Source organism: Saccopteryx bilineata, chromosome X (genome assembly GCF_036850765.1).
Source record: "Saccopteryx bilineata isolate mSacBil1 chromosome X, mSacBil1_pri_phased_curated, whole genome shotgun sequence".
NCBI lineage: Eukaryota > Metazoa > Chordata > Mammalia > Chiroptera > Emballonuridae > Saccopteryx > Saccopteryx bilineata.
Window position 1 is genome coordinate 97,680,732 of NC_089502.1, and position 14,490 is coordinate 97,695,221.

General features: G+C 40.7%; 2 protein-coding genes across 4 annotated transcripts in view; one reads left to right on the forward strand and one right to left on the reverse strand.

The window, feature by feature from the left end:
• The window catches only part of CHST7 (carbohydrate sulfotransferase 7), an 84,226-nt gene that overhangs the window by 30,545 nt on the left and 39,191 nt on the right, over window positions 1–14,490 (forward strand). Inside the window, exon 2 of one of the 2 annotated variants that reach the window (XM_066250378.1) lies at window positions 2,317–2,941. The exons of the other annotated variant lie outside the window; for it this stretch is intronic. The gene's annotated coding sequence lies outside the window, so the exon portion shown is untranslated. Of the gene's footprint in view, window positions 1–2,316; window positions 2,942–14,490 lie in introns of those variants that run through there. 2 annotated transcript variants of the gene reach the window in all.
• Window positions 7,811–14,490, reverse strand: part of SLC9A7 (solute carrier family 9 member A7) — a 178,709-nt gene continuing 172,029 nt past the window's right edge. For both annotated transcript variants that reach the window (XM_066250377.1, XM_066250376.1), the window contains 2 exons: window positions 14,012–14,117; window positions 7,811–10,209 (listed from right to left, as the gene is read on the reverse strand). In XM_066250377.1, coding sequence (XP_066106474.1) covers window positions 9,958–10,209; window positions 14,012–14,117 — 358 coding nt within the window. In that variant the 3' untranslated portion in view covers window positions 7,811–9,957. The remainder of the gene's footprint in view (window positions 10,210–14,011; window positions 14,118–14,490) is intronic.

Below are 14,490 nucleotides of genomic sequence, written 5' to 3' on the forward strand. Positions count from 1 at the left end.
CAGGTTGATTGTTCTGTATTTTAGTTGTACTTCCAGTTCGGTCCTGGGAGGAGGTGAGTATAACTTCCACCTACTCCACCACCGTCTTGTATCTATTCTTGAGCATGTCTTTTATTTCACCTTCATTCCTGAAGGATATCATAGAACATATAAGTTTGAGGTGACAGTTATATTCCTTCAGCAGTTGAAAATTTTTGTGCCACTTCCTTTGGTGGTTTGATATGAAATCCACTGACATTCAAATCACTTCCATAAGTAACATTGTATCAAAGTTTGTGAGACAGCTCCTGTACAGTAACAGCAGTATGTTTTAATGAAAGCCATATGCTGGTGTAGATTTCTTTGCATTTTTGTTTGGAGTTCATTGAGCTTCTTGAACCTGTGTGTTTATTGTTTTTCCAAATTTGGGGATTTTTCAGCCATATTTATTCAAGTACTTTATATCCTCAGTCTGTTTTCCCTCTTTTTCTGGAACTCTGATAAAACAAGCAATAGATCATTTATTGTAGTACCACAAGTCTCGGAGGCTCTGTTTATCTTTTTTTCACTCATTTTCTCTCTGTTGTTCAGATTGGGTAATTTTTGTAGTTCTAATTTTAGATTCCCGAATTCTGAACTCTGCCATCTCTATTCTGCCATTGAGCTCATCCAGAGAACTTTTTAAATTTTGTTATTTTACAGTTGTAAAGTTTTACATTCCTAAAATTTCCATTTGGTTCTTTTAAAATATTTGCTAAGAAATTCTTTTTGTTTGTTTTAAATGTCGTAATTGCTAATTGAGCAGTTTTATGAAAGTGGCTTAGTCAGCATCTGTCAGTTGTGTTTTCTCATTCAAGTTGAAATTTCCCTGTTTCTTGGTTTAACGTAATTTTTTCATGGCATATTGCACATTTGAATATATGTTACAATCTCTGAATTTTACTTAAATCTTCTATTTTATCAGGCCTCCACTGACACTGCACTGGTGGGAGAAGGGGTACATCACCTGGTTACTGCTAGGTGGGGATGGTAGTCCAGAAGTCTGGGTTCCCACTTGGCCTCTGCTGAGAGGAGGAATCATTTTTCTGGTACTTGGTTTCTGTCTTTCTAGACTGGCTCTTTCCCTGCCTTTCAACTAGAGATAACAGGCTTTTCTTGAGGTTTTTTTTTTTAATCTTTTACCATTGGTATTTCTGACCTACTGGCTTCTTTAGCACCCATTCCAGGATATAAAGAAGGCAAAAAGGAAACCCAGGGAACTGACAGCAATGAGTTTTTCGTCATTGCTTAAGGTCTCTAGTCAGTCTACCTTCTTTTTTCCCCACCCTTCAGAGTCTTATCTTTCTTTTATAGATATATTGTGCTTGGGGATTTCAGTTACACTTTGTAGGAGGAGTAAGGATAAATGCATTTACTCTATCTTATCTGGAACCAGAGTTAGCCCATCTGGAAATTGGTTTTTATTAAACTAAATTATACTGAAATTTTATGTAAATAACCTTTTTATATAAATAACCTTTACTAATAGAACACTAATGTTTCATAGGTCTCTGTGAAATTAGCTTTCCTTAAATGTATAATGTGATTCTTTGCTTGCACCTTTTTAATCATGTTGAAAGTGCTTCTTTCCCAAACTCTGCTTCAGTTCTATTAAGGTAATGAACACTTTCACCACGTTAGAAAATAATGGCACATTTGGCACACAGCCAGGATCAGAGGAAGGATTACAAGAAAGTGATAGCAGAACCAGCACAAATATTCCCAGAGTCATCCCGCTCTCTTCTGCTCCCATAGTCACGCAAGCAATGCATTTTAATGAAAGAGCAAAAAAAGGTCAGAGGAAACTGGACTCATTGCTTATATACAGCCTCAGTTGTGCTTAATAGCCAATTGTTGGTGGGATTTATTTTGCACATGTGAACCAGTACACAAGCAAAGGGTACCTGGTTACATGGTTGGGGCCTAAAGGTACAGCTTCAATCCCACTTCTTTCCCCTACTCTACCCAGCTGGTCTCAGAAAGTTATATTCTCTTCAACATGTATCCCACAGCAGCAGCTGCAGAAAGCATAGTCATACTGGCAAAGGTACCCTCATCTTTTTCCTGTCTTTATTCTCACCAAAAACTTCTTGGGTCACATTTATTCCTGATCTTTCTTCATACAGCATAAATTATAGATACTGGTTCAGTGTGGATTTCCAGCTTTGGATAATGCAGCTTAGATAAGATTAAAGGTTTCATATATAAGAGGCCTTATATCGTCAGAGTTCAACAGGCTTTCTGTTTCTGGATTTCTGTGTTCTGAAGTTCAGACATCCTTTGTTCCTTTCCTTCCAGGTCAGTCTTCATGAATTGGGGCACTCAGAATATTGCCCTGGCACTGGAGAAGCCGCGCTGTAGAGGCAATCTATCTGTCACCTTGTCAGAGTCTGGGACTTGATTTGGTACCAACTGCTGTGCAATTCTGCAGAGCAGGAATATCATGAGCTTAAAATAATGACTGACACATTGGCTGAAACAAAGTTTCCAGTAAGGAAGTGACAGCACGATGTGGATAATTATGGCAATAAAATAAGAAGAGCTTTTAGTTCCCAGTCTGAACCTGCCTCAACTGGAGCCATTTCAAGAAGGCGTCCTCACAACAAGGAAGAGACGTGACTTGGTACCATTTCCCATCAGCAGGTGTCTGGATAAAAAACATCAATGTGAATAAGGGCGAAGTAGAGTCCTGTGTATCTTGATTACATTACTTAATATTAAATAAAAGTTCTGGGTGACGTTGTTTTAAACCTGACTCATCCAGCTCTTTTTCAAATAGCTCCCCTCACCCCCGCCCCTGAACTGATTCTGTAAAAAGTATTTTCTCTTTGTAGGTTGGGAGAACCCTAATGAACAGAAACAAATTTTTGCTTTTAAATTGTTCTATCTGGTGTTTTTGTAATTACACTATTAAAGAAGTGGAGTCGTGCTAATGACAGGATTTGTTTTGTTTTGTTTGGCTAAGAAGCTTCGGATTTTATGATACAGTTCAGTTGCATGGTTCTGGGAAAAGCTAGTCTGCATACAGAGGAATACGAAGACTATAAAGAGAACTGTATATTGGGTTCAAGATGCTTAGCAATTATCCAAAACCTATTAAAGATACTTGCAGGTGCCTGACCTGTGGTGGCGCAGTGGATAAAGCGTCAACCTGGAAATGCTGAGGTTGCCGTTTCAAAACCCTGGGCTTGCCTGGTCAAGGCACATATGGGAGTAGATGCTTCTTGCTCCTCCCCCTTCTCTCTCTCTCTCTCTCTCTCTCTCTCTCTCTCTCTCTCTCTCCCCCCTCTCTATAATGAATAAATAAAATCTTAAAAAAATAAATATTTAAAAAAATTAATTGTGCGGAGGACCCGGGTTCGATTCCCGGCCAGGGCACACAGGAGAAGCGCCCATTTGCTTCTCCACCCCTCCACAGCGCCTTCCTCTCTGTCTCTCTTTTCCCCTCCCGCAGCCAAGGCTCCATTGGAGCAAAGATGGCCTGGGTGCTGGGGATGGCTCTGTGGCCTCTGCCTCAGGCGCTAAAGTGGCTCTGGTCGCAACATGGCAACGCCCAGGATGGGCAGAGCATCGCCCCCTGGTGGGCAGAGCATCGCCCCCTGGTGGGCAGAGTGTCACCCCCTGGTGGGCGTGCCGGGTGGATCCCGGTCAGGCGCATGCGGGAGTCTGTCTGACTGTCTCTCCGTTTCCAGCTTCAGAAAAAATGCAAAAAAAAAAAAAAAAAAAAAGAGGCCCTGGCTGGTTGGCTTTAGCGGTAGAGCGTCGGCCTGGCGTGCGGGGGACCTGGGTTCAATTCCCGGCCAGGGCACATAGGAGAAGCACCCATTTGCTTCTCCACCCCCCCCTTCTTCTCTGTCTCTCTCTTCCCCTCCCGCAGCCAAGGTTCCATTGGAGCAAAGATGGCCTGGGCGCTGGGGATGGCTCCTTGGCCTCTGCCCCAGGCGCTAGAGTGGCTCTGGTCACGGCAGAAGTGACGCCCCAGAGGGGCAGAGCATCGCCCTTTGGTGGGCGTGCCGGGTGGATCCCGGTTGGGCGCATGCGGGAGTCTGTCTGACTGTCTCTCCCCGTTTCCAGCTTCAGAAAAATACAAAAAAAAAAAAAAAAAAAAAAAAAAAAGATAGTTGCAGGCTTGGAAAAGTGACAATCAGAAATCAAGTTTAAAGTGGTTCTTTTAACCCAAAGAAACATTTTTTAAAATCTCAAAAACCTGTTGTCACATTTTAAAAGTAAAGTTTTTCAAGCCTCCAAATCAGAGGTTGGTAAAAAAAACTTTCTGTTAAGAGCCATACAGTAAATAGTTCAGGCTTTATAAGCAAATAGTTGCTTACTTCTGTCACAACTCAGTTCTCCATGAAAGCAGTTACAGACAATATGAAAATGAATGTGCATATTGTATGCCAATAAAACTTTACACAACAGACAGTGGGCCAGATTTGATCCAGGCTGGCTGTAATTTGTTAACTCCTGGTCTAAATGAAGCTAGAGAGGAATAGTTTCCATACTACACCCTTCTACTAACAGACAATACTTTCAAAATACAGAACAAGATTAGTTCAGCCAGTTAATCTTTTTATTTTGAGTTTTGTAAAAAAAACAACAACAACAACAAAAAGCTTTGAGAAAAATGTGTTAAATATCAGCAAAGGCAGGAAAACATGGCTAGCTTTACAATATCAATCTAAACATGTACACAAAGGAAACATAGTAAGGAAGATGCTAGGGAAAGATAGCACTTCGGGGTCTAACTTCAGTTTTCCTTATTGCATATAAAGGTTGCTGATAACTCCAAGTCTTCACTTTTTCACAGTTAAACATACTTTTATATTATTTTATATAACACGTTATATAACATACTATAATGTTAATTTTATAAAACCACCAGTTTGCTCCACTGAATGGAAGTCGAAGACAAAATTCTCCCCAATTACAGTATGTAAGTTCTCTATAAATAAAGTTCCCAGGTCACATCATACATGTTAAATTCATCCTATCCTATTTTTTTTTAAATTGCATGTAAAAAAGGAAAAGACAACCTAGGAGGAGACGACCCTATTATGAAGTCATACTTTGAATGAGTGATTTCAGTGATAAATTCCAAATCCATAGACTTAACATTCACACAACTGAAAAGCATTCCTCTGCTTCTCCAAAGCCCACGACTAGAATAATCACAACAAAAGTCAACCCCCAAATGTCCATGCAGTTAGTCACCCAATAACATGGGGATCTTAACTTTTTTTTAACTGCTTTCATGCTGTTTACGGTGCCTTTCTATCTGAGCTCTTCTAACATATACAGGCCCACTCAGATCATTTTCTACTAACCAAGAGTTGAGCTGACCATGGTATTTGGCAGTTCTGTTAACCCTTTTTTTTAAAGTGTGGCCATAAGAATGAGAAGGTGGCCTCTCTCAAGTGCTCTTGTGTCTGTTTCAAACCTTTTCAAAAAGCAGAACAGGCAGGCCTTCCTTCTCATCCTCTCCAAGGCTCAAGTAGCTGAAAACTGGCTGCCTATGTGTTCCATGTGGGCCATGATTATGGTATATAGCCTGCTTACAAAGATAAAACTTACATCAAAAACTTTGGTTTTGCCCATTATAATTTATGCTAGCACTAGGTGACAAGACAAAATGTATTAATTTTTTAAATTCTACTTATGAAAATTGAAACTGGAAAATATGGTTTATTTCTAAATCTTGTTTTGAAAGGATTGTCAAAGATCCTACTTTGCTTTTCCTAGTAAGACACTCACATTGGTTTCTAGACTATTTCTTCGTATATTGTTCTTACTTGTAAGGTTTTAGAAAAGGGGAAGGTCTTTTCAGGTATCATAGTGGTGAAAGCAGCATTCAGACGGGTTGTTTCTAAATTCTAACTCTTGGCCATTGGATTCCTTCAACTAACTGTCAGAACATAGCAAATGACACTGGCAAGCCAGATTCCCACTTGAAAAAACAACAGAAGAGATCAGAACTCGATGATCCCAATCTAAAATTTCTGACAGACTATCTCCTACACTAACTCTACAGAATAAACACCAAAGGTAGGAACAAAACTTGTCAAGTTCCCCATTTCTGAAGAGGAATAAGAAGTCATATATTTATTGGATCAGCAAGCTAACTTTCCGGCAACACTCATTCCAGATTACATTTGACAACAGATGGTAAAATCAGCTTTCTGATACACCTCGTAGAACTCACAATGGGTAGGTTTCCAAATCAGATGACTTCCTCTCTGATGAGTTGCTTAATTGCTGTGCCACCAATTTCCAAGTGCATCAGCGGTATTTATACATTTAGAACTCATTGTTCACATTAAATATCTGATGTGATTACATTAACTTCCACTATACACCAAAAAAGGGAGAGATATGATGAGGGTGAAGGAAGATCATGAAACAGACCTCTATTTTGGAAGGAACTGTTACTTCTTTGCCCTAGACTGAAATGTTCATGGATACCTAAGATAACATTTTAGTTGTTTCCTAAAATTTGATTTGTCAGTCAAACCACAAAAGACATTTTCAAGTTTAGGGATCACAGCCTAGAGAGCTCCTTGCTGTTTGTTTGATGAAAGAAACATTTGATGTCGCAGTGTGGTTTTCGGCTGCAAGGCATCACTGCTTATTTGTCTGGTCACCCCAGTACTTATCCTGGATGGCCAGTGTCCATTTAATCACAAAAGCATTTCCTGTACTTACTTCCTAGGAAGAAATGCAGCCTTATTTAAATGCCAAATTTCTTTCTCTAGGAAAAACAATTCAGGTCTGCTGGTAGTCCCCAAAAACAGTATTAAAAAGAATAGCAGAAGTTTGTATCTTCCCTCTGTCAGTGGTACAGGAAAGTTTGCATGTCCTTAATTACCAGCTATCAACACCACTGCCACATGACCTCCCACTTAATATGGGGCTTCTGCTCTGGCAGTAAACAGCCTTCCCCCATTCTAAGGAGTCCAGGGTGGATTCAGGCAGCAGGAAAAGCGAAGTGTGAAGAAAAAGTTCACTTAACTGCAAAGGGGAATATTAATTTAATTAACCCCAGGTTAAACTGAAAAGACAGCTTCTCAGAAACTTTCACATTTCATTAGCCAGCAGCTAAGACAAAACCCCCTTTTTCCAAAAATGGGAGCAAAGAGGACAGGTTTTTAATCCCCCCCAAAAAAATACACTCAAGCCATCCTCTCCCTTTCATGCTCTAAGGTTTTAAATGTGACTTTTTTTTTCAGTTGTACTTTATGTAGTATGTTCTTGGCTTCTGCAAACATTCTTAGCATGAATCTCACAGCTACGCAGTCTGTATTATTGATCAACACTCAGTTTGTTCCACATGACTAGCGTTTAAAAAAATTGCTAGGCCATTCTTTAAGGTTTCAAGTAGGATACACTTCAAGTTCTAGACTCAAAGCTCTCGACTCCTAACTGCTGATTAGAATCCCTGAGGATCCAAAACACAGCTCGGAAGCCAGGCCGGGCTTGAAACCAACTGACTCTGGGTCCCTGAGGGGAGGCCCTTGTGTTGATATATTTTTGTAATGGGCCAGCTAATCCTAATGTGCAGCCAACGTTGAGAACTTCTGCTCTAGAACATCTGGCTCCGCTGAACTGTAACTACCCCTAACCGAAACCAAACACGTTTATAAGACGACTTGGAAATACCCTCTCAGAGGAACTTGGTTTCGCTGGAGGCACCATTACACAGCGGTTTCAATCTGGTTTATGCCACACTGGCATCAGGGAGTCAGCCTTGGTTTAGTTTCTGGGCTTTGTGGCACCCTACTTTTTACCACCCAGCATGAGCATAATGCTTCTAGAAGTGAAAGCATTTAGGTACATTTAGCTCTTTTCCCAAACTTACAAAGTCCACGAATGACCATCAAATAAAAATGCACTTTAGATAGAAAGGAAAGGAGAATAAAAATCATTCAATTCTATTATATTGAACTATATGAAGTGATCATTTCTGTTTCTTAAAATCATTGAATACCAGCAATTTCATATGGCTCAAACTAATCAATTTTTCTTGCTTTGTACCAATTATCAATTGAAAAACAAACTGTGAAACAATATCTTATTTAAAAAGTAACCATTAAAACTGTGAGGTAAGAAGGTTAAATGGCTGATTTCATGATGGGTGCACTAGATTGGGCCACTATTTTGTCTGCTGGAATAAGGAAAATGCCCACATTTAATGAAAGCATTTTTTAGAAACTGGGATTTCAACTATAATAACACTGAAGCATAGAGACACAGGGAGAATCTCAAACGTCCTTTCCAAGAAGTCCCTCAGTATTTCACTTACTACAGGTGAGAAGAATAGTTCACCCACAAAAGAACCCAAACTAAAAACCTAAATTTCAGACCACACTCACACATTAAGCTGGTATAAGCTTCCCAGATACCAAAAAAAAAAAAAAGATTTTTCTCTACAGGGCACCCAGTGCCACGACATCTACATTCTTCATCTTATAGTAGCCAGAACCTTCTACTGAATAAAGCTTTGCTTTCCACTGACTCGCCTCTGATTTTTCATGTCACCACTGAAATCTCATGCATTTCTTAGCTTGAAGTTTGAAATCCCACTCAGTTTTTAGAATACTACCTTACATTTTCTTTGCAGTTTTTTTTTTCATAGTGATATTTCTTTCCTCTGAATACTAACCTAGTGCCTCTTCAGCTTTACTGCCTCCTCTTTCCCAGGTCAAAGCCCTCCACAAATTCTGGTGTTATTTCTAAACCCACAGTGCATATCTCAGTCCTGTTAATCATTTTCCAGGCAGTTAGCTTATATAGCAGCCCCCAGGAATGGACTGATTTTAACAATGATGTCATCAGGTTCTAAACAGTTTCTCCTGGCTTCAGATTAATTAAAATACAACAATGTAACACTATTTTGCCTTTGGTTTTAAATATTTCAGTAACTTCTTTATGGAGATTTCCAGAGAAGGGATTAAAATTCTTTCCCCCATGTTGAAATGTTGATGGATATGTTTGCCAATCTTCAGTCTAGAGCAGTGGTAGTCAAGCTGGTCCCTACCGCCCACTAGTGGGTGTTCCAGCTTTCATGGTGGGTGGTAGTGGAGCAACCAAAGTATAAAAAAAAGATAGATTTAACTATAGTAAGTTGTTTTATAAAGATTTATTCTGCCAAACTTAGCAAAAATCCGACATAAAGTACTTGGTAAGTATTATTATATGCTTTAACTTGCTGTAACTCTGCTTTATAAATTTTATAAAGTAAAGTTACTTCCCTATTTTATAAATCACCATTACTGTGGAACCAGTGGGCAGTTAGAAAATTTTACTACTCACAGAGATACAAAAGTGGGCGGTAGGTATAAAAAGGTTGACTACCCCTGGTCTAGAGGAAACACAGGTAGCAAAAGAAGTCAGGAATCCTGAGATGAGGTTGCTATCACACAGCCCTCGTTGCCAGAGCCTCCATCCAATCCAATTGCTTTTTCATGTTTCCATTTAACACCAGCTTCCCCTGATCCTTGGAGGTCCAATCTCACTTGCCTTCCTTGGCAGTCTCTTTTAGCCTGTTCTCCACTCACTCGATATTCCTGCATCCAGCTGGACTCACACTGCTGTTTATGGATATGATGCCTCTCCTGGGAGGGACCCCCAGCACTTACCACACCTTGTTCAGGTACTGCAGGTGAATGAATTAAGAGACCAATAAAGCATGCGATTGTTTTTAACTCTGAACAGTGCACTACTATTGATATATGAAAAAGTGGGAATAGGTCTGCATTTGTCTCAATTTAAAGACACTTAAGCCCCACAATCTGTATCTTGGGTTAAATTTTAAATGTTAAGATATCTTCAGACCTCAATAAAATAGAAATGTTAGTTCCATTCAGTCACTCTTAACAGTGGGGCATGCAACCAGCCCCATGCCACCAGTGGGTCTGCCCCATTGCTGCAAGGTTTGGGGGAAAGTCATGCATTATCCTCCAGGGGGAACACTAGGCGAGTGCCCCGGCTTGAAACCTTCTGGTCTCCCATTCCCAGGTCTCGTTCCAACACTTCCTCAGAGCTGCTCTTTGTTCTTCGACTGCCTTCGAGGCTGGTGGAGGCTGTGTGGGAGCCTGAAGAGCCATTGGCAGTCACTGTGCTGTCCCCATAGGTCAAGGTGAGGTCACCCTCAGTTAGGATGAAATCAGAGTCTTCCTCTCTCAGTGGCTCTTGGTTCTGATAAGTGCAACAAACAACAATAATAACAAATGAAGACCAGAATCTTCCAGAGTGCCAGCCAATCCCAACCTCAACTCATCTGAAACTGGGGAGCATGAAATTTCCCTGCCTTGAGCTTCAAGCATGATAACTGGATATAAACTGTAGTATGCTATTCAGTATAGAGCGCTGCTGCCTGAATTAGGACTTGGAAAAGCAGAAAGTAGCTGTGATTTTTTTTCATTATGGAGATTTTATTTTATTTATTAAATTTATTGGGGTGACTGATTCACAAAATCATTCAGGTTTCAAGTGTACAACTCAACAAAACATCATCTGCACACCTGTATCCTGCACCCTCTGCCCCAAGCAAAGTCTCTTTCCATTACCATTCCCCCAAACTTTGCCCAGCTCCATCCACCCCACCCCCTTTTTCCTTTGTTTATCACCATCCCATTGTCTGTGTCTATGTGTTATGTATATGTTTTGGGGTAATCCTGTGATTTTAGATGGCTGACAATTCATGACAAAAGGGAAGAAAGGGAAACCGGCCTGGAATTTCAGCTTCCCAACTCACAAAGAGAGGAAGAGCTAAGGTCACTGGGCAAATCTGTAAATAGGTTTCAGGTTCTCCCTTCTCTGGGAAGGTCTTCTGGGTGGGCCTCGTGCCCTACACAAACCATTCTAAACCATCTGGTTTACATTTGAACTACTAGGCAACAGTGGAGAGAAGAGGACAAACCATTATCAAGATTTCTTTCCTGTCCCCACAGAAATACCCTGATGGGAAGCCCTCAAGTAGATGAAGCAAATGATAAAGAGAGAGGGCACATTTTTCTTGAGCATCTATTATATGACTGCTAGGAATGTTACATAAACTCTTATTTCGTCTTTACCCCTCTCCTGCGAAGGACAAAAACACGTCACAGAGAAGAAAGGGAACCTATGAAGTTTGCCCAAGGTTGTCCGGGTGGTAGGAAGCAGGATTTGGGTATGAAAAGTCATCCATCAGGAAGAGGACTTGCATGGCATCTTATCCTAAGCAGCAGTTGTAGCAAAACAGACCAGTCTGAGCAAGGCAGGCATTTGCCAAGTGGCAATCACTTGAGACAAAACGATGGCAGGGAGACAGTGCCAGGAAAGCAGCATGAGGTCAGACACAACCTTTCACTCTCCAATGGGTTCAAGCAAAACAAGGGGTGGTGTGCTCCCCCGTGACCCGGCTGCATGGCTGCCAAACACTGTGGACTTCTTTCTTGAATGGTAAACACAATTTTAAAACTGCTCTTTCCTATTTCCTATATACCCTTCAGAGCACATCTGCAGTCCTGTGTTTTGTACTTTACACAACAGGATCTCCTCCATGCAGGACCTGAACCTGCCTGCCTGACAGCCTCATGGTCCCCACTCAGTCACACTGCCCAAGGCCACAGGCAGGTTCTCCAATGTCCATGTCAGGACTCCCCATCTAGAAGAGGGATCACCAAAGAGCAGTGACCTCATTCTCCTTGGCACCCTTTCTTGGGGTGCTTAACTCATACTGGGTATTAGATGAATGCCTATAAAATGCACTGGCCTAGGGAGGACTCCTGGGTTCTGCCTACCTTGCTGCTCCTGTCCCAGCCCACCTCTGTGCCCTTACTGGTGACAAGCACATCCGTGCTTTCTGCATTGTTTCTCAGTGATGTCAACTTCTCCAAACTCCACAATGTGAGTCCACTTAACCAATGTTCTAGCCTTTTTAAAAAGCAAGTATGCAACTCCTCTTGCTTGCTGCCTCAAATCCTCATTGAAATGAGGCAGGATGCAAATGTACAACTAAATAAGAGTCAGGCTGAGAGAAATTTTAAAACTTGTTCCAAACTCCCCCAATTTCCTCCTCTACATTACTGTTTAGAATGTCCTGAAACTCTGTCTGCCCTGTAATAATTTTCTTAACAACAGATGACATCATGTTCCCTGTTTTAGCACATTCCATTTCTCCCATTCATACATGTGCTAAGTATTGCTTTTGTTCATCTCTGTCAAAAAAATAAATAAAAATAAAATAAAATAAAAACAACTCTTCCCAGAGTTCTTAGCATCCAAATTCCAGGGGGAGACTCATTAGCATGAATTTCATGCTTTCAAAGTCTGGAGCCTCTGAGAGAGAGAGAAGAGTCTGAAATAATGGTATCTAAAGGTAATTCTGCAAATGTGGCCAAGCCTCCCCTCCACACACACATAGCAGCAGCACAGATGAACTGGTTAGAGCCCCAGTGTAGCCCCCTATAACTCTTTGCAGTAGGTAGCAGGGCCAAAATTCACCAACAGAAGAAGAGCGAAGGTTGACCCATTCCATTATGAAATTGATAAGCCCAAATAGTATCCAGTGAAAGGTCATTCAGAAACAAGGGCATATTTAAAACCCAGTGGAGAGGGATTTTTAAGTCAGTGCTTCATGAATGCTATATGCAGGTGATAAAACCAATCTAGTCCCTCAAATTCTAGATAACAGGATCAAAAGAAGTTTGGTTAAGCTGAAGGTTTGTATAATTATATAACTAGCAGTCCACTGCTGGCTGCTATGAAAACACAGCCAAATAATCCTGCAAACACCTGCAGACAAATGCACTGTGGGAACATGCACATTTTAAATAACCAGAGGTCATTTTCTTAAGTAGAGGAATACTATTTTCTAAGCAGGTAAGAATCCTAAATGATTTGGTGAATGATGAACATCTTAGATATCTCCCAAATAAACTTGGTGAAGTACAAATGCCCCATAGGTGATTAGTGAGGACCACACTACAGTATGTCAAAACAGCCATAACAGAGACCCTCACCCAATACTAAATTTTGCAGGGAGGCCCTCCACTGTTTCACCTTTGGGTTCCTCAGATAAGTTTCCAAAGACCCTTTGCTTCTACTTCTCACAAACAGGCCTTGCTGTGTCTGGAGCTGATAGAGACCCTGGTCAGGACTGTAGCCCCAAGGTGGCAGCTGCAGTGTGGAGAGTAATTCTAGCTGTAGCTCAAGTCACCCCATACTTGGCTGTCTGTGGGGAGTCCACAGCCCAAATATGATCCCCAGCAGCAAAACTTAAGCAGACTCTAAAATTGTTGAGGGAAGTACTTTCAATTTAAGTGTCTGGAAGTTTACTGAGTTTGTGATGAGTTCAAACTAGTTCAGAGGTCCCTAATCAACGAGCAAGGGAATATAGTTGGTAAGCTTCAGATTAGATAAGGGTTTTTATAAAGTTTTAATAGTGGGTTAGTTCTCACACTATTACATAATCATGAAAAGTGACCCTTATAAAACCTAATTAAGATGGAAGGCTTTACAAACTGTTTAGAAGAGACTAGAGCCAGAAGGCAAAAAAAAAACATGTAAACCCAATGAAATACAAAGTTGAAGGGTGTAATCAGTTGGAGCTTCAAAAGTGGGACAAGTGGTGATGCCAGGTCAGTGCTCTTTTTCTCTGATGATTTTGAAAAACATCTAAATGACCCATACTGTCACATTAGACAGAGGTCCAAAATGAGCAAACTATTAAGCATTCAGAAAAAGACTATTAAATAAGCCATCAGCAGGATCGGAAATAATAATACTAACTTTTAAATCTATTGGTCTAGTTGTTCTGATTACAAATCCAGTGTTCTTTCTACTATATGACAACTGCTAATGGTCAGGAATCCCATAATCCTGGTAAATGGTTTCTCTGTTGCTCTGCACAATGTACATATTAAGCATACATAAGCTGACCATTTGTAATGACCTTATTGGAGAAGTAAACTGAATTTGGAGGCTAAAGGATGCAGCCCTGGCATGCTATACTTACATCATATACCTGGGGACTGGTCAGACATCGTGCAAGCAAGCCGCAACAGGCTGGGAGAGTGGTGGTTAATGGGGGCCCACTGTGTGTGAGGATGGGCTTCAAGTAACTTTAAAGAGAGAATTAAGGAAAAAAAATATCTGCAAAGAAAACACACACCCAACAAAATGTGTTTAGAAATCCCAACAAGTAAATCATCTGACAGTTTACCCACCAAAAGCCTCTTTACCCCATTTCACCAGTGCAATACAGAAAGTACAGGCACACCTCCTTTTATTGTGCTTCACTTCACTGCACTTCAGAGATGTTCCTTTTTTTATATATATAAGACCCTCCACCAGCAAAAATATTATGACTCACTTTATTGTGGTGGTCTGGATCTGAACCCACTATATCTCTGAGGTGTGCCTGTACTTGTAGTCTACAAAAGTCTGAATCGAAGATTAAACTATGCCCCATCAGCTTTTAGTGTTGACTGTTAA